At 50.7% G+C, this 19,799-nt stretch overlaps 1 protein-coding gene across 1 annotated transcript in view; it reads left to right on the top strand.

Moving 5' to 3' along the window:
- Window positions 1–1,443: 1,443 nt before the first annotated feature.
- cblb (Cbl proto-oncogene B, E3 ubiquitin protein ligase) overlaps window positions 1,444–19,799 on the top strand; it is a 53,514-nt gene continuing 35,158 nt past the window's right edge. The window contains exons 1-3 of the mRNA XM_077020021.1: window positions 1,444–1,714; window positions 2,238–2,415; window positions 2,793–3,043. Of these exons, the coding sequence (XP_076876136.1) occupies window positions 2,248–2,415; window positions 2,793–3,043 (419 nt within the window). The 5' untranslated portion in view covers window positions 1,444–1,714; window positions 2,238–2,247. The remainder of the gene's footprint in view (window positions 1,715–2,237; window positions 2,416–2,792; window positions 3,044–19,799) is intronic.

The raw sequence follows: 19,799 nt of genomic DNA, 5'->3' as shown, positions 1-19,799 counted from the left end.
TATTCTTTCCTTGATAAAAGACATGCACATGGGGGCCCCTGGGCGTGCGGTCTGTCGGTGCGGCTGAGTGTGAGGGCATCTGAGCCTGAGAAGAGGGCCACTTTTAATAAGAGTGCCAGTGTATCGGGTGACGCCCGCGGGGCTCCAGTTCCTGCTGCCGACATCGTGACAGCACTGAGCGCGTGGGGCCAGGCTCAGGTTTCAGAGTCTTCCACTGAGTGCAGATTTGAGCAAAAGGGCTGAAATATGACATGAACATGCTTTTGGGGCAACGCATCCTCTGGTTTCAAAGACTCTCCTCTGAGGTCCAGAATAAAGACAAGACCGGAAATGAAACAGATGCACAGCGGAGTTAAAAATAATGTTTTTTTTTAATATTTCAGATCTTTAAAAGCCGTGATTGTTCTCAACATGGCTCTCATTTGGATGAGTCAGTGATCTTTCTTTCTCTCTCATGGTTTCTAGCTGTACAGTGGGACTGTGCACCATATTGAAACTTCCGCCAACCTCAGTCAGAGAGAGATGAACTTTATAAGGTATTCTGTAAATTAGTGTATGCTTTGATTGAAATTTTTGTTGTGGCCATTTCAGTATATAGCACTGCCATATATTTTTGCGTTAGCAGTTTGGTGATCTTTGCTAGAGTTATATAGGCCTACAGTTGTAAACACTGTTTGTGTACACGAGGCACATTTGGCACGCGCAGCACGCATAAGGAGCTCGATAAACAAACCTTAAGATGCTGACGGTGGTTTATTAGCCTGTGAAGCTTATATAGTTACTTCCTGCTTAGTTTTTGCAGAAGTGGACTTTACAGCCCGTGACTCACACCCTCCCGCGTGCAATTATGAAGCTGATAATGGACTTCTCAATTTATCAAATTACTGAACAGCGCAGGGGTTATGCACACACTAGTATTTTAGGGAAAAAAATAAAACCAGTGGTTTGTCGGTGTACACACGGAAAAGATTAGCCGTTGCACAACTTTGTTCCCACGTATTCAAACAATTACATTTGCAAGACATTTAAATGATACAGAGCAGAACATGCGGATAACAGATTCTCTAACAGAATATTCATAGATTGATTTTATCCGTTGTGTATCTGACTCAGATCAGCTCGTCTCCCACGTTGCATCCAGTCAAGTAAACACTACCATTTATTTCCACTGGAAAGCGAGCACGCTTAGATTTGGCGATATCCATTTGCATATTAATGAAAGGAACAACCTACAAAATGTTTCGCCCGTTTTTTTTTATCCCCAGCCGAATATTAGGTAAACACTTTAATTCTCGGTTGTGATTGGTGAGAGGGGAGCTCCATCATGTTCAGAAGCTGGCCCGCTATCGCGAGCTGCCGTTTCGGCTCCTCCCTGCCGTTTCGGCGCGGGGCGGGCGCGCGGGCACGGGGGCGCGGGCGCGGGCACGCAGCCCGAACGGCTAGTCCAAGGGTTTTTTTTTTAGAGCGTACAGATTTTGAAACGAGCAGCCGACGACAAATTTGGCGACCAGGAAAACCCAGGATTTTAGACATTTTAAACCCTATTTTGGAAAAGGCTACAGCAGAATGTGTAATATAGGAAGGACGTTGGAGTAGATATGTAATAGTTTCGCTCGTATTTGCGCTGTTTTTGCTGCTTTTGTTGCGTTTTTGGTTTGTTGGTGAGACCTTCGGCTCAGGACCTCTCCGTTGACGTCCCCTCTGTTTTGCCGCAGTAAGTGTGGAGTTTGTGGACGGTCCAGCAGCACGATTTAAAACCCTAGATAAATGTGCTAGTCATGGTTTAGATAAGAACTCCTTTCTCGCAGATGTTTGAGTTGGTTGCTACATCGTGACTCGGAGAGTATGTAGTCCTTTATTTACTCAACGCAGTTAAACTTTATAAATGTAACTTTATAGTCAACAATTAGGACGCGGTGTTGACGTGACATTGAAGGAACACGGTAAGTTCAGCAGCTCCTGCAGCCAGCTGGATAACCAGCCTGCTAGTTTATCTAGTTCTTGGCTGAAGTGTTTTTAAAAAGTACCTTCCTTTTAGCGCGCGCGTGTGTGTGTGTGTGTGTGTGTGTGTGTGTGTGTGTGTGTGTGTGTGTAATTGCACTACTCTACGCGGACCTTCCACGTTGAGCTCTCCGCGGAGGTCGGTTTTGTTTCGCCCTCCCCGTGTCCGCTTGTTTTCTCTCCGAGACCTGAACACACACACACACACACACACAGCTTTCGTGTCTTCCCTGTAGTGCAGAGGAAATGGCAACCGCTCTGAGTGGCCGGAGTCTGGGCGGACGCCCGCAGAACCCTCGCAAAGGGCGGATCTTGGGCATCATCGACGCCATCCAGGACGCGGTGGGACCCCCTAAACAGGCGGCGGCGGACCGGCGAACGGTGGAGAAAACCTGGAAACTCATGGACAAAGTGGTGAGAGACCCGCTGACGCAATGGCCTTTCCTTTGCGTGCTAAACTGAAGTAGTTTATTCTCCTAAAGAGGTTTCGGACAAGCTATCAGGCTCTCGATAAAAGAATAATTGATTTTAACCCAATTGGATAAGTAAAACTCAAGTTTACTTCTGCGTTACTGTGAGATATCTTGAGCAGACCTACTGACACGCTTAGACCTTTTACATTGCACTGTAAACTTGGTTGCACGTAATGTCTCGACATGTAATCTCGTTGTTGTCCTGAAATACAAGTGTGAGGAGTGAAGAATTTAACAAGGTCGGACTGAAGTTAAAAACAACAACATGCCATAAGGTTTGAATACAGTGTCTGAAGTGGAACTGGGCGTCCCGTGTAGGTGAGGCTGTGTCAGAGCCCCAGGCTGCAGTTGAAGAACAGCCCGCCGTACATCCTGGACATCCTGCCGGACACCTACCAGCACCTGAGGATGATCCTGTGCAAATACGAGGAGAACCAGAAGCTGGCACAGCTCAGCGAGAACGACTACTTCAAAGTCTACATCGACAGCTTGATGAAGAAGTCGAAAAGGGCCATCCGTCTCTTCAAGGAGGGCAAAGAGAGGATGTTCGAGGAGCAGTCCCAGGACAGGTAGGACACGCCGGTCCGCAGACATGGTGGATCGCTGCCGTCTCTCGCTGGCCTGTGTGGGTGTTGCTGAAATAATGCTGTCAGGTGTTTGGTAGGCAGGCTCTAGTGTGTGTGGTAGGGCGTTCATGTGGGGCAGTGCTCTGAACTGCATGTTGTGCAGTGAATGAAGGGTGTGTGTAAGTGCACGTGTGTTTCGACATGGGCAGATTGTTTTCTTGAGGTAAATGTTGAGTGTTGGGGTGGCTTTTGCCCTTATCCCTACTTGAGTCCATTTTCTTTTTGACAATGACCTGCCCCTCGTTTTGAACACACTGCTGGGGGGGGGGGGGGGTGTTGATAGGTGGAGTCACATGACACACACCGTGCTTTTCATCTACTCCAGTGTTTAATGTTAGCGTGAGCAGCTGCTGATTGTCCGTGACAGAAGGGGGTTTCTGCCAGGTGGAAGGAGCGGAGCCAGACCAGGGGTCAGGAGGGTCAAACCTGATGAAGGCCGGCTTCTGTATTTCTTAATGAGCGCTGTTTAATGAGTGAGGTCAAAGTGCAAACAGCAGGTTAGCACTCCTTTCTTTGTTGGCTCTGAGCTGATTGGTGCACGTGGCCCGCTGTGTGGGGAGAGGTGCTGTCCAGAAGTCAGCCTGCTGTGTTAGGACGTGCTCCTCTCCTAATATTATGTCTGAAGTGAAGAGGAAAATCTTAGCGTTATGGTTTCCTGACAGCCAAATGTAACATTTCCAGTCTCTGGTTTAAAGTACAGCCTCTCATTGGCAATTATTTTGGTCCCTAATTATTTAGGTAAGTGCTGTACAGTGTACGTTTTCAAAAAGTCCTCTAATGTTGCCAGCAAATACAGACTGTTTTTGTTACTGGTTTATTGCTCAGCGTTTGTGTGTGTGTTCGAGAGAAAGAGAGAGGGAGGAGTGGTGGTAGGCTCTTCTGCTGAGGTGTTTAATTTGGCTAAATTGACAGCTCTGTCCCTTGCCCTGACCTCAGACTCCCTGCTCTCCACAGGGGAGGAGTGATTGAGAAAACAGCCATGGAGCTGGAGGAGTGGGGTGTGTGTGGAGTGATGGAGATGAGAAAACAGGCCAGCTGAGGGCCTGTGTGTGTGTGTGTGTGTGTGTGTGTGTGTGTGTGTGGTGATGGGGAGGTTGAGGTGCATTTGTTAGCTCGAGGACCCTGTCTGACAGGCTGTCTGGACAAGCCGCCCAACCCCCATTGTGCACCAGCGCGTTCAGAGCAGACGCACGTGCTGATAACCTGCCACTCCGGCCGTGTGTGTGCCCATCTCCAGGGAGAGACCCCCCCCCCCCCCCCTACGGGCCCGCACCACAAAGGGGGGCTTTTCCCTCTGCAGACGAAATGAGCAGCAGTGTGGAGAAGTATACGATGCGTCAGTGCGTGTATGTGATCGATTATGCTTATAATGGCGGAAGGAGAGCAGACGGTAAAGGGTGGGGTAGGGATTAGGGTGGAGGAGGGGTGGGGTAGGGTAGGGATTAGGGTGGAGGAGGGGTGGGGTAGGGTAGGGATTAGGGTGGAGGAGGGGTGGGGTAGGGTAGGGATTAGGGTGGAGGAGGGGTGGGGTAGGGTAGGGATTAGGGTGGAGGAGGGGTGGGGTAGGGTAGGGATTAGGGTGGAGGAGGGGTGTGGTAGGGTAGGGGTCGCTGGAGTGCATGATTCACTGCTTGGTGTGCACATGCCGTCCGCGTGCGTTCCCCTGTACCCCCTGATGTGGAACTGTGACTGTACGTTTGTCTGTGTGTCCGTGTTGGCAGACGGTCTCACACCGGTTACACATGAATACTGAATCAGTGTAACAGACAATATGCTTTCAAATCCAGTCTTGTTTTCTCAGTCTGCATGTGTGTTGCCTGTCTAAAGCCAGTTTGAATTAATAGTATTGGTCTAGGTCTTGACTTAAGTGTTTTGTGTTAAGGCTTAAATGTTTTGCTGCCTTCGATTTGATAGTAGTGTGTAAATTCTAGTAGAGCCTTTATAAAAGGTGCTTCCTCAGGCTGATGTGCATGTGCACAGTGGGAATCTGTGAGCTATCGAAGGCACTTAATTAATCACACCTTAAGCTAATTAAGTTAAGAGTTGGTCAGGATAAGGCAATTAGCCCTGGATTTAAAAGCAGCCTATTAAGGAGAAACCCCTTACGGTTGCTATAGTTTTGTTCTCTTGTCATCAGTTTAGCAGTGTGCCGTAAAACGTGAATCGTGCGGTGCTTATGGAGTCTGTCAAGTAAAGGGGGAGGTTCCGTATCTGCAGACATGTTTATTGCAGCATGTCCCGTGGTGCGGCCAGGAGCGCCTCCGACCTTATTGGCCGATTGCTGACTTCCCATGAGTCTGTCTGATTGAAATGGCCTAAATGCATTAGCGTCAGCTAGCATTGTCGTTAAACGCTGACCCTGCCGCTCTGGCGGTTCTGCTGGTAAAACGGAGCGTGGCCTTCTTCGTCCGCTAGCTGTAGACCTGGAGCAGACCGATGGGGGCCGGAAGGCAGAACGCCAGCGATGTCCTGCTGCTCTGGGGAAGGTCTGTTCACGGTTCTCCTGTTGCTGCTCTGGGGAAGGTCTGTTCACGGTTCTCCTGTTGCTGCTCTGGGGAAGGTCTGTTCACGGTTCTCCTGTTGCTGCTCTGGGGAAGGTCTGTTCACGGTTCTCCTGTTGCTGCTCTGGGGAAGGTCTGTTCACGGTTCTCCTGTTCACGGTTCTCCTGTTGCTGCTCTGGGGAAGGTCTGTTCACGGTTCTCCTGTTGCTGCTCTGGGGAAGGTCTGTTCACGGTTCTCCTGTTGCTGCTCTGGGGAAGGTCTGTTCACGGTTCTCCTGTTGCTGCTCTGGGGAAGGTCTGTTCACGGTTCTCCTGTTGCTGCTCTGGGGAAGGTCTGTTCACGGTTCTCCTGTTGCTGCTCTGGGGAAGGTCTGTTCACGGTTCTCCTGTTGCTGCTCTGGGGAAGGTCTGTTCACGGTTCTCCTGTTCACGGTTCTCCTGTTGCTGCTCTGGGGAAGGTCTGTTCACGGTTCTCCTGTTGCTGCTCTGGGGAAGGTCTGTTCACGGTTCTCCTGTTGCTGCTCTGGGGAAGGTCTGTTCACGGTTCTCCTGTTGCTGCTCTGGGGAAGGTCTGTTCACGGTTCTCCTGTTGCTGCTCTGGGGAAGGTCTGTTCACGGTTCTCCTGTTGCTTTCTCATGCTGCCCTGCAGCTGCAGACATCAGAGTAAAGAGACGGAGGAAGAGTAAGAACCAGGCAGCAGAGACCAAACTGCACCAGTCCTCATGATGCACTTCCTCATCCTCTACTACCAGTTCAGTTTAATCCAGTTAATCATTCAACTGATTTTATTGTGCAGTCTTGTGTTCAGATGGCTGGTCTGTTTTCAGCCCCCCCCCTCCGTGTCTAATCTTTTCCTTGAAGGCTAAAGACTTTTTAGTCCCATTTACCACACGCAAGTTTTTTAAGCTTGCAACAAAACCGTCTCGGGTTATAAAAAGGAACAAAACTGGTCTGATGGGAAAACTGAGTGTTTTTGCGAAATCAAACTTGATCTCGGGCTTATAGTGCTGAGAAATGCATGAAAGTTGCAGTGGCTTTGAGGTGAGCTCAGCTGTGAGAAGCACAGGGCCCTTTGCAGATGGGGGTTGGGGTTGAGCTGCTGTTTTGACTTGCGCAGCCGAATCGCTGAGGTTTGGCCTTTAAGCGGGCTGGAGATAGCACCACCACGGGCTCCATCCTGCTCTGAGGTTCTCCGCCTTCTCACTGCAGGCACGGCTAACCCGCGAAATTGAGCTCCACGTTTAGCCCTGCTCTAGATAACGGGACGGCACGATTCCTGCTCTCCTCTGTGCCCCCCCGTCGGTCCGGTGAGCGCAGCGCGAGGCAGGATTACGCCCCCCCCCCCCCCCCCCCCCCCCCCCCCTCCGAGCCAGACCTCGCGGAGCTGATGCGCTCTGCTGCCCGTCGAGCGATGGCCGCCGGCCGCCGTGAACCCAGCCCTCCTCGCTCTCTGCTGATTGACCTCGAGGTCGCCACAGGTCGGGTCCTTTCGTCATGGCTCCTTTGAACATCCTGCTTTTTAATTTCTTCTTTTCTTCTCCCAGGCGTTTGAGGCTTCCCCCTCACTAGTTCGGTTATCACCCTGCTGCAGCGGCTCAGATGTCTCCCTACACGTCTGCCTACAGCACGTTTTTGTTCTGAGGCGGGAGATCTTTTAACGTCTTGGTGTAGGAGAACACCAGAACTGTGCGGAAGTACACCCATCTTTTGAGCCGACGGTCTCGAGTTAACAAAGCCGCGCTCTTTCGCCCGTGCCTGATGCCGCTGTGTGCCGTGGGCCCTTGGGTGCGCGTGGGCGTGTGTAACGCTAGCTGCCCCGCCAGCTCCCCACACACACACACACACACACACGCACGCGCCCGTAAACACACCACATTGGTCGGCTGGGACGTGCCCACCTTACAGCCCAGCGCCATCTGCCACGGGTAAACGGAGAACACTCAGCGCGCCACCCGCTGCTTCCTCTCCACCTCCGCTTCACCGCAGCGCCCACCAGCTCCTGTCCGGCCGGAGGAGGGCCAGTCTGGCCTTCATCTGCCGTTCCATAAAACCTTACACGCTGGAGAAGACGGCGGCCATTGCAGGGTCTTTACAGGGTCTTTTTTCATTGAATAGAAAAGTTTCAGATACTGTGCTACTTCAAATTGAAATGCAGTAATACAAATGTACAGTGTTTGTAGCCATTGGCCTACAAATATTTTTCATATTTACCTAAAATAAACACTTGTTTTGACCACAGTTGCATACATGCTGTTTGTACATGTGGGTCATTTTTATTTTATATTTTTTTGTAAAGGTTTGCTCCCTCAAAAGAATGAAAATGAACTTAACATATCTTACTTGTGACAAGTTTGATCTTCCCAGAAAATGTTTTATAATCCGTGTAAAAATATATTTATTGTTTTGCAGTGTTCATTTACATTCTCATCTGCTGCCATGAAAAGTTTTAAACCTGCACTGTGTGATTAGACGGGACTTTTGTGCATTTATTTCATGTAAAATATTAATCTGGAATTAAAGACTACATCAATACTAACAATACTGGGCTGAAACCCAGCAACCAAAAACATTTATTTGAATTTTGGCCTGATGATGGACATGGTAATTATTAAAAGTTCACATCTCCTCCATTACAGACAGAAATAGCAGGTTTTGCATTTATTTTTACAGCTATGTGCTTAATGAACTAAATGATGTCATGTCTTTTGAAATAATTGGAAGTGACACGTTGGGAGGAGAGTCCAACGTGCCTGGCAGCGTGATTCACCCGTTCCTCTATGGTGTCTGTGGTGTGCTCCTGTAGGCTGATCTTCACCCGTTCCTCTGTGGTGTGCTCCTGTAGGCTGATCTTCACCCGTTCCTCTGTGGTGTGCTCCTGTAGGATGATCTTCACCCGTTCCTCTGTGGTGTGCTCCTGTAGGATGATCTTCACCCGTTCCTCTGTGGTGTGCTCCTGTAGGCTGATCTTCACCCGTTCCTCTGTGGTGTGCTCCTGTAGGCTGATCTTCACCCGTTCCTCTGTGGTGTGCTCCTGTAGGATGATCTTCACCCGTTCCTCTGTGGTGTGCTCCTGTAGGATGATCTTCACCCGTTCCTCTGTGGTGTGCTCCTGTAGGATGATCTTCACCCGTTCCTCTGTGGTGTGCTCCTGTAGGCTGATCTTCACCCGTTCCTCTGTGGTGTGCTCCTGTAGGCTGATCTTCACCCGTTCCTCTGTGGTGTGCTCCTGTAGGATGATCTTCACCCGTTCCTCTGTGGTGTGCTCCTGTAGGCTGATCTTCACCCGTTCCTCTGTGGTGTGCTCCTGTAGGCTGATCTTCACCCGTTCCTCTGTGGTGTGCTCCTGTAGGCTGATCTTCACCCGTTCCTCTGTGGTGTGCTCCTGTAGGCTGATCTTCACCCGTTCCTCTGTGGTGTGCTCCTGTAGGCTGATCTTCACCCGTTCCTCTGTGGTGTGCTCCTGTAGGCTGATCTTCACCCGTTCCTCTGTGGTGTGCTCCTGTAGGCTGATCTTCACCCGTTCCTCTGTGGTGTGCTCCTGTAGGCTGATCTTCACCCGTTCCTCTGTGGTGTGCTCCTGTAGGCTGATCTTCACCCGTTCCTCTGTGGTGTGCTCCTGTAGGCTGATCTTCACCCGTTCCTCTGTGGTGTGCTCCTGTAGGCTGATCTTCACCCGTTCCTCTGTGGTGTCTGTGGTGTGCTCCTGTAGGCTGATCTTCACCCGTTCCTCTGTGGTGTGCTCCTGTAGGATGATCTTCACCCGTTCCTCTGTGGTGTCTGTGGTGTGCTCATGTAGGTTTATGTATGGCAGCACCCACGACTTGTTCTTGACCCACTGTCACAATGTGCTTGCAACATGCCGGTTTCTCCAAAAAGCGCAGCCAAAACAACATGTCTAACGGGGCAAGGAAAAATGTCAAATATTTTATAAAATTGAAAAAAAAGTGTGTGAGAAAAGGAAAAAAAAAAAACTGGTTTGTCATGAGCTGAATGCGAGTCCAGTAAGTGTGTTGGCCCTTATTTACTCCACATATACTGTGTTTATACAGTCACAGAGAATGCACTAAAGTCACTCGCTGTTTGGCATCTGGACTGTATGTATATATATATGTGTGTGTGTGTGTGTGTGTGTGAGCCACTGAAGCAGAAAGGAAAGTGCAGATGAGGCTAGAAAAAGAAAGTAGTGGATGTGAAACCGCACACGTCAGTCCCACAGAGAGCCCAGCATGGCCGTTCCCCTGGTGACGAGGTGCTGACAGGGAAGAAAACTCCATATCCCAGAGTTCACCACCTTCGCCGCCTCTGTCCTTGTGAACTAGGAACACAAATTGTTTGAGCGATGCCAACCTAGACCACTGGTACCTCTGGCGCATTATTCTCGTTCTCTCCTGGGGTCAGGACTCTTGCCTTAGGCCTCGTTAACAGGCCTCGAGGGCCACACCTGAACCATCGCTCTGAACTGCGTTTAACACGCAAGATGCGGTGCTGCTCACGCCAGTTCCGTTTTTCTGCATGTCGAGGAGACTTTCTGGCTGTGTGGTGCTGCTCTGATGATTTGTTAATTTGAGTTATTTACAGACTAGAGCCCCAGGACCTTCAAAGATCATTGACCCCAGGAGGGATGAAAGGAAACGATTGCCTCCCTCATCTGAGGGGGCTGCTTCCCAAACGGACCCCCTCTCTCCTCTCCGCCCACCACGACTCCGCCCCCACCACAGCTGCATCCAACACACGCATGTCCCAACACAGTTCAAACAACACTGAAATAAAGGGCCCGGCAACCAGATGGTTTGTCCTCTGTCCCTCCCTCTCCCTCTCTTTAATTTTTTTCCTTTTCTTCGTTTCTTTCCTCCCCCTCCATCTGCGGGCGGCGTGTTCCTGCACGCCGAGGGCCGGGTCCTCCCTCTTCCTCCGTCGTGTGGCGGTAGCACGGGTGCCGTGTTTCACGAGCCCGCGGGTCGCGTTCGACGAGCGCCGTAACGACGCCCTCGACGCTCCCCGCCGGACCGGCGGTGGACTCCTCCTGTTGTTGCGCCAGGCGGGCCGTCCACCCCGTCTCCCCGTGCCGTCCACTGTCTCGGAGCTGCATGTGAGGTCAAGCAGTTGACCGTTCCCTCACACGGAGGTCAGCCAGGGCTTCCCCTGCGACGGGCGCGTCCGAGACCAGCGGGCCGGGCCAGAAGTCGGGCGTTGAGGTGCGGGATGCTGGACGGTACGCGGTACTTTGGTCGGTGGCGTAGTGGTGGGCGGGGCCAGGGTGGAAGCAGCTGGAGCAGGGGCTGCTGGGTAGGGGAGTCCTACACTCTCGTGCTCTGGTTCCGGACGTTAGACGTGTCTGGGAGTTGAGAGAGTAACTGCTGGGAGCGGGGGAAAATCCGCTTACATCCTGTTCGCACGTTTCCTTTCTGCTTATACCCTCTTATCACACACACACACTTTGAGGCGCATGTACAAAAGTATAAAGAAAGCCTTTTCTCCCGTGGCGTCTGCGTGAGCGAGAAGTCTTCCCCATTCCGGCCTCTTCCCATGAACAGGCGGGAGAGAGGAGCTATGGCTGATGTCATCTGGACAAGCTGTGGCATCTAACACTGAATGTCCTGCCTTTTCGCATATGAATACACAGAGCAGTGGTCTCTGAGTGCTGTTGTCATCACGGGGTTATCTTCTACATGACTTCATCATCTCTCCTGTGGACACCATCCTTCACGTTTACTCTCTCACTGTCTAATTCTTCTTATGTGTGTGACCGTCACCTCGACCGTAGTGGTGTGAAGAACCTGGACGCTGAGCCCAGCCCGGACACCGGTCTGTCTCTGAGCGTCTCGCAATGTCTCAGCCAGCCCGCACACGTTAACTCTCGCCCTCTGAACGGGCCGCCATGCAGGTGCCCCACCACGGCAGCCCATCCGAAGGGCAGATCAATAGCGAAGCCTGCCAGGCTGACTGAGCCTTTAGGGCAAACGTGGGAGAGATGAGAGAATGGGGCCTTTTCCCCCTGCCATTTCATGTCCGTACTTGTGCTGTAGATCGCCTGGATTCCTGTTGGCAGATGTGCTGTTGAGGGGCAGGGGTGCATGGTTCCCCAACAGCGATTGGTTGGGGGTGGGGAGTGGCATCAGTAGAGGGGGCGGGGCATGGGGGGGTGTGGTCCTGATGGAAGGTCAGCCGGGGAAGGCGCCGTTGTCTGGCTGCGTTTCATGGATGTCCATGTGAAGCTTGTTTGCGGCGATGGTCTGGTGGGAGTCTGGCTGACGTGTTTGATTTATTATGGAGGCTTGGTGTGCATGTGTGAGCGCCTCCGTGCTATACCTCACCCCCACCCCCCCAATAACCACATCAAGCACTAAGTCACTTCCCCTCCACCACCCAAAAAGCACACGCCCCCGGTCCCCAGGGTCCACACACACGCACACAAACATACGGGCTCTGTCTTATGACACCAGTCCACAGAGACTGAGAGCATCTGCACCTGCAGAACTTTGGACAGATTTCTATGATATTTTTGGACAGATGTTTCAGCTTCATATATACCACACAGCTAATCAACGCTGTTTTTACAGTTCAGAGCAGTCCTGTCTAGCCAGAGCTGGTTCATTTGTGTGTGTGTGTGTGTGTGTGTGTGTGTGTGTGTGTGTGTGTGTGTGAGTGTGAGTGTAGTTTTAGACCTCTTCAGAGGAGTGAGCCCTCATGGTGACTGTGGAGTTATGTGGGACGACCTCCTGGGCTGCCGTTGTCACAGGGTGATGTGAGCGGCGCCATGGAAACTGTGTGAGCCTGAGCCGAGCTGATGAGCGGCGTTGCCTGAAGCTCCTCCTCTCTAGCGCCCCCTGGCTGGGCATCTCTGCCACCGCCATGCACGCTGAAAGATGCGCCACTCAGTCAGACTAAACACAATATCCCAGAATAACATTCACTAACACACTTTTATGATGTATTTTAAGAGTGATTGACGCTCTTAAATGACCTCTGACCCTAGGCAGACACGTTTCCTGTTTCAGCCCTTGAGGCCGTTGCAGAAGAGTATAATTTAGTGTCTTTGGCGTCTTGCTCCTTTTAATAATTCAACTACTTTGTTCTTTTAAATCTTTTAAGAAGCCCCCGATACACCTTTAATAACTTTGTTTCTAATTAGGTTAATTAGACAGATATTTTAAATAAAGTTACAGAGTGGATTGAGCATGAGGTGCTTTCCTCCGAGCATGAGGAAGCCTCACACACACACACACACACACACAGATAAGGGCCATATTGATCTGCTATGGGTGCAGCAGGCCATAAAGAGCTTCATTATGGGGATGATGAGAGAGACGGTAGGATGGAGGGAGGGAGACGGGCTGGAGGAGGAAGCTCTTCTGTTTCATCCTTTCAGAGAGGGGGAGGGAGGGGGAGAGAGAGAGAGGGGGAAAGAGGGGGAGAGAGAGAGAGAGAGAGAGAGAGAGAGAGAACGAGGCTCCTGACTCCCCAAATCCCTCCGTGCCCCAGCTGGGCCAGGGCCTCTTTCTGCCCCGATGGAGCCGCCCCAGGAGGCAGGGTGGAGCGTAACCAAGGTAGCGCCCCTCAGTCTGTTACTGCTCACCACCTTCCCCAACAGGCCACACCACAGCTCGGCCGTCTGTAGCTCGGCCGTCTGTAGCATGAGTGCATTTCCCTGACTCCATGTATCTTCCTGTCATGCGTTTGTGCCTTATAATATCTCAGTTCAACATGCTTTGTTTGCAAGTGTGTGTGTGTGTGTGTGTGTGTGTGTGTGTGTGTGTTCCTTTTCTTGGTGCTGATGGGGGAGTTGCCTTGTATGGGCAACAACCTATAATGACGCTACACACACAAAGCAAACAGAGCCGAGCTCAGCTGACCGGAATCATTAGTATTCATCGCCAGTAAATGCAGAGGCTTGTTTTCTTGCTCCAGGTCCGCTAATGTAGATTTCACTTCTGTGTCTAAAGTCACTAACGCACTCCGTTATTCTGCATCGCAGGCAGAAAGACGCTTCCTCCCCCAACTGATCTGGCTCGCCCTCCGAGCGTGTGCAGCCATCAGCAGGGCCATCTTATCAGCGTGGACACACACACTTGCGCAGGAAGCGTCTGGAAGTAATGTCACCGTGTCCTTCGTACGCCCGCGATGTCACTCTTTCTTTCCTGAGCTTTTTGGCTGCGTGCGGCCCGCGTGTCGGGTCGGTCCGAGTCCAGGAAACGCGGTGGCCGTCCTCCACGCTCACCTAGAGGGGGAACATGCTCCCAGTCTGACTGAGGTTAACTGCTGGGAGCTTTAAGTGCAAATAAACTCGGTAGCAGGAATAACATTACGGACGGCTGGTTCTGTTACTGGGGTGAACCGGGGACGGTCGGGTCGTGGAAACCCCTTTGCTTGGATCTTTTCCAGAAGAAAGACGCGTACGCAGACGCTTGCTCACCCTGAAGCGGTTACTGAGTCAGGAGAGGAAATCGTTTTGGGTGGAGAAATTGTTTTGGTTAATACGGAGAGCGCTGGTTTGTGATACCCAGGCATTATGGGATAGATGATGGTGGGTGCTGCGTGCCGTGGCCTTTGGTTTTGAAGGATCTGCTGAGGGACACGCCCACCAGTGCTTGGTCCTCTGCCCCTCCTGGGACGGAGGAGTCGAGTTGCGCCACCTAAACGCCTTTGTCCCACTAGTGGTTTAAGTTCATCCTTAAGCACAACATCCAATAGGAAAATCCTTTTTTGCTTCAGTCCAGGCATAATCCGGAGAGCCATCCCCAACAGCTCAGAAGAGATTTAGAAGCTTCGTCGTCAAGATTGTAAACTGAAGACAACTCTTGGTCTCTGTTCAACAGAGCTTGAAATCTGCACAGCGTATGTATGAAGGAGCTGTGTTGAGTCATTTTGTGAACTATGGGGCTGTGTTTGCCCATGGTTCACGATGAGTGTTTGACCCGTGTGGGGAGAGAGCACCCCTACGTCTGCTCTCCAGTGGGTGGGTTAGGGGCCGTCCTCTGACACAGCAGCTCTCCAGGACTCCCACAGATGAGCGTGAGTTTGTGAACGCTCCCTTACTCACGCTTGCTGAGTAAGTCTGGATGGATGGGAGTCTCTGCCAATGGGGAAGAAAAGTGAGACCCAGTATTAGAACTCCCCGCCCCACTTACTCAGAGAAGAACCATTCTACTGCACCAGCTACAAGAGGGGATCACCCAGGAAGTCCTGATGACACATGCACCATTCTCCACAGCCTCAACACAGCTGTGTGTGTGTGTGTGTGTGTGTGTGTGTGTGTGTGTGTGTGTGTGTGTGTGTGTGTGTGTGTGTGTGTGTGTGTGTGTGTGTGTGTGTGTGTGTGTCAAACACCACATGGTTGAGTGCCCGGTTCCGAAAGCCTTAACGGAGATGTTAAGGAAGTTCCTCTCAGGCAGGATAACATGGTTTCCTGTACTACTGGGCTACCCCCAAGGCACTGCCACCAGGTGTGCGTGTGTGTATGTGTGTATACGTACCCCAATTCTGTGTGTTCTGTTGCGACTGCTCTCCGTGGCCCGATGACGAGCAGCAGTCAGAGTCTGGACTCCATCTGTCTGGGGTGGAAGTGGGCCTTGTTGTTGAGACAGCACTTCCAGCAAGAATGTCTCCATTGTATCGTTCCAGGCACTGCCAGAGAGATTGTCTGCTGTGTGTGGGTTGGGGCGTGGGTGGATGGTGGGTGGTTGCATGTCACGGAGCCCGTTGGAACTTTTCAGTGTGCTTGGGAAGGAAGTAGATGTGAATGACTTAGCGTCTACTTTAGCCGTGTTTGCTGCTGCATTAGCAGCAGGTCTGCGTAGCCTACACGTGAGCGTTGTTTTATTTTATGGCGTCCGCTGGTTGTGAGAGGGGCTTTGGAGCAGCGGCGTTTTTATTTTTGATTTATTTTTCATTTTTCAAATCAACCTGATTTTTACATTTTATTTATTCCTTTTTATACACGCTGTATAATGCGGTTGTTATGGGCAACGGCGACGGGGAATGCGACCTTTACGCTTCGTTTGGTGCCGAGATATTCCTTCCTTTCTTCACCTTCTAACTAACCTTCTAACCCTCTCCAGCATTCTTCTGGAGGTTCAGCTGCCCGTGGCCGCCACAGAAGGGCAGTAGTCCAGTGTGAGTGCAGTGTTCACGCGGGGGCGGCGCAGGTCCAGATTGCGGGGCTGACAGAAGGCTGTGAATATCATTTCCAGTTAATTTCCTGCAGCGCTTCCTGTCTCTGTGGGAGGGTGAAGAGCGACACTGTCTGTTCTCAAAAAAATGAAGGATTAAACAACCCCCCCCCCCCCCCCCCCCTCTCTCTCTCTCTCTCTCTCTCTCTCTCTCTCTCTCTCTCTCTCTCTCTCTCTCTCTCTCTGGGATTTTGCAGTAACCTGATACCAGTTTGTCAGGTTGGAAAAGGTGAAGATTTGACAACTGACTAAAAACCCTCAAAAAAAACTTTTGAACAAGTATGATAATAGGTGTAGCCTAGCAAAAGAGAAACCTGCTGTGCACTTCCATGAAAGATTTGAACTTGTGGCCCACACAGAGTCTCTCAGTGTGTGTGCGCGCGTGTGTGGCTGTGTGATTGCATGGTACTGACCCTTCTGACTGGTTGACTGACATCTTGTTATTATAACACACATGCACAGGCTCACACCCAGGCAAAAGTGTGTGTGTGTGTGTGTGTGTGTGTGTGTGTGTGTGTGTGTGTGTGTGTGTGTGTGTGTGTGCGCGCGCGCGCTTCCATCTGGACATGTGTATACGGACTGCTGAGAATAGCTATTCCCTAGCCAGATAAGTGGCGCTGGCCTGGTTCCGGCCAGATCCAGATGTGGATCCAGCACAGGCCGGTCTGCCTGCTGCGGTCCCAACAAGGAGGGCCTCACCCCCGCACGCGGAGAGAACAGCAGTCCAGGAGGGCCAGGCCGCATGCCTAGAGCATCAACAGCAGGTCCTGTGGTCCAGATCCTGCTGTGGTCCAGTGGACCTGTCTGCACTCTGGGTTGTTGGTTGGTAAGACGATCTTATCTGAATGACGTTCATATGCAGGTTCACGTGAGGTATGGTAGTGTTGACATCTCCCATCAGTAACCGTGGAGAAGAGTACCTTAGTGCTTACAGTTTTCATATCAGACATTTAGTGCGTAATGATTAGTTTATTTTTATTAAATCTTTGACGCATTAACATGGGTATCTCTGGTCAATGTCAGGAATCTCGGTGCTCTGTCATGTGCATATGCACACACACACACACACACACACACACACACACACACTCCTCTGACACCTCAGCTTGAAGAATGTTTGATGAGCTAATTAGCGAGGGCGCTCGAGTCTCCAGTTAGTAGCTAACACCGCGACACACATGGACATTCATTATACGTTCAAAATGGCAGGCGCCGGCACTCTCCTGTAGATAAATATTTATTTGGTCTTTCTGGTGATGAGGTCTGATAAACAGCCTGCTGGCCTGATTAGAGTTTGTCAGATGGGATTCAGAACAAAAGAGATTTGAGTCAATAAATCCATCCAGAAGGAACGAAAGGCTTGATCTCACGTGGCCCATCTCTACGAGGCCCTCCCCCATCTCTCTCTCTCTCTCTGTCTCTCTCTCTCTCTCTGTCTGTCTGTCTGTCTCTCTCTGTCTGTCTCTCATCCCCTCACGCTATGTCTCACTTGGTTTCATCTGAAACGAGGGGCGGAGCCCACAAAACCTCTGTGAACATTTATGGTATGAGGGGTAGAAGTGGCAGGGAGGAGGTCAGAAGTATGGACCAGGAGGGGAGGAGCTTTGGGAGGGATTGGCGTGTTTGGTAGGGCTTATGGGGTGGGTGGGGCCATGTGTCTGGCCCCTCCTCCCCAACAGTTCCACTGCTCCCTTCCCCCACCTCTGGGGTGGGTTTAACCACACAATGAGCTGATATAACAGAATTGTGCTTGGTTGAAATGGAATGAGCCAGAGTTGCACGCACGCACGCACGCACCAGGGTTTTACCACACACTTGCACCAGGGTTTGTGTTCAAAATATTTATTTTGGATAATTGCACCCTTAAGGTGCAAAAATGAAAATTGTATTGAGATAATTGCATAGATCTAATTTCTATTTGTGATGCAGCCAAGACACCACAGTGCTTTATACTGATGTTCTGACACAAGCTGCATACTTTTATATATCTGCAGATCTCCACCCGTCCTGTTTCAAAGGGAATAAAGTATCTTGCATTTCCCTGTAGTCCTGTGTTTGTTTCCAGAGGTGAGATGTGAGAGTTGTTTGGTTCTCAGTGGAATGACAGCTCTGTGTGTCTGGGGTCCCACAGGACTGCAGTTTTGGCCCAATCAGAGTTAAGGCAAAGCTACTAAACTGGGTCTTTTAACCACATTTGGTGTGTGGGTGTGTGTGTGGGTGTGTGTGTGTCAGAGAGAGAGAGAGAGAGAGAGCAGGTGCAGTGTTTCTCTCCCTCTGGTGTTTTTGTTTGAATGAATTGGGTTGTTGGTCTGTGTGGGGCTCCATCTTCAGACCCATCACCACTGGCTAATGAGCTCAAGGTTCTTGATCAATTGTTGGTCATTCCTGGCATAACGCTTTTATTATCTCTTCTGTTCAGCTGTCTTCTGCTTGCAAACAAAACAATATTCATTTCAAATCACTTTCTACCCAGAGCTTGGGATTGATGATAAGGGATTCGAATATTTGGCCCATGCAAATGTGGTGAAGGGATCCCACCACATGATACTAGCAGACACACTTTTATTGTGGACTATCCGTAGCAGAGTTTGGTTAAAAAATAGTTCCAAAGTTGTAAGTCGCCTCAGCACAAGTTCTAAAAAGCAGACGCCGAGGCGACTTACAACTTTGCAACTATTTTTTTAACCAAACTCTGCTACGGATAGTCAGACGTGCGTTCTGTTGGGGCCGATCTTCACTGCTGCGTTATATTGCTGGTGCTTTGAGGCCTGCCTTTATGAGAACAGCTCTACTGTTCTGTGTGTGCTTTTGGAGACGGAGGGCCACTTTCTGGAGGAAGTGTGTTAAACGCGTGACCTGCGTTTTTACCTTCTGCTGCTATTTGTCAAACGCATTGAATGTTTATGAACAGTTCTAGACTAATTCACCCAGGTGCACAATTAGGCAGCGTGATTCATTTGTTATTGTGTTAATCACAATTAGGCAGGGCACAGATTTGGCTGGAGAGTAATCTGTCTGGTCCAAGTCTGATGTATTCACGTGCGTGCGTGCGTGCGTGCGTGCGTGCGTGCGTGCGTGACATTCATCCTCTCTTTTTTTTTTCTTTCTTTCTGTCATAAACAGTGAATGAGAGTTCCGGATGTGCTTGGCACTGTCTCTAATGGAGAGGCTTCTCACACTTCCTGCACTGATGATTGTCAGTGGTTTTAATAATGTATGGTGGTGTCAGCATGGGTGTTGGCAGAGCTTCATTTTGTTTACTTACTCGCGTGTGTGTGTGTGTGTGTGTGTGTGTGTGTGTGTGTGTGTGTGTGTGTGTTTCAGTGGCTGGGACAGATTGGCTGCCTGCAGGGGTTACTGATGGATACCTCATCTGTGCTGTGCAGCTGATGTGTCCTATTGCCATTAGTCATTCTGTGTGTGTCTCCCTGTCTGTGAGCATGTGTGCACCTAGGTGTGTGTGTGTGTATGAGTAGAGACAGTGGCCTCTCTCTCAGTCTTGCCCCACAGAGGAGAACACGCGCCATACCAATCCCCCCTGCGCACAGTGAACTTGGCTCCAGCAGTGTAGCAGTGTGCCAGGTGTTGGTGGTGACTCACGCCCCCGCCCTGCTCCTCCCCAGAGCACACTGATGGAGAGAGAGAGAGAGAGAGAGGCAGGCAGTCTGCCTTTAATTGATGAACCCAGTAACCCTAACTTCCCTCTGAATGATGTTCTACATCTTCATCTATCCAGCCTAACGCAACACCCCTCCAAGTCCCCCTGTAATCACCGCTCCATCCATCCAGCTAACCCAACCGTATATTCCTAAAAGCAGCTCCTTCTAGGTGTCCGGGAGTCTTGTGTGTGTTCCTGGAGGAGAGTGCTGTCTGGTCGGGGTGCGTAGTCTCCCCACGCAGCCGGGGCTCTTCCCATGTTTCTGCACTTCCTGCTTAACGTTTGTGCACCTTGGGGAATGTAAAATAAAAAAATAAATAAATTGGCGTGCAAAGTTGCTAAAGGTTTGCTAAACCTGTTGTTGGGGTT

This window comes from Brachyhypopomus gauderio, chromosome 10, assembly GCF_052324685.1.
Source record: "Brachyhypopomus gauderio isolate BG-103 chromosome 10, BGAUD_0.2, whole genome shotgun sequence".
In the NCBI taxonomy this organism is placed as follows: domain Eukaryota; kingdom Metazoa; phylum Chordata; class Actinopteri; order Gymnotiformes; family Hypopomidae; genus Brachyhypopomus; species Brachyhypopomus gauderio.
This window is presented reverse-complemented; position numbering and strand designations above follow the sequence as displayed.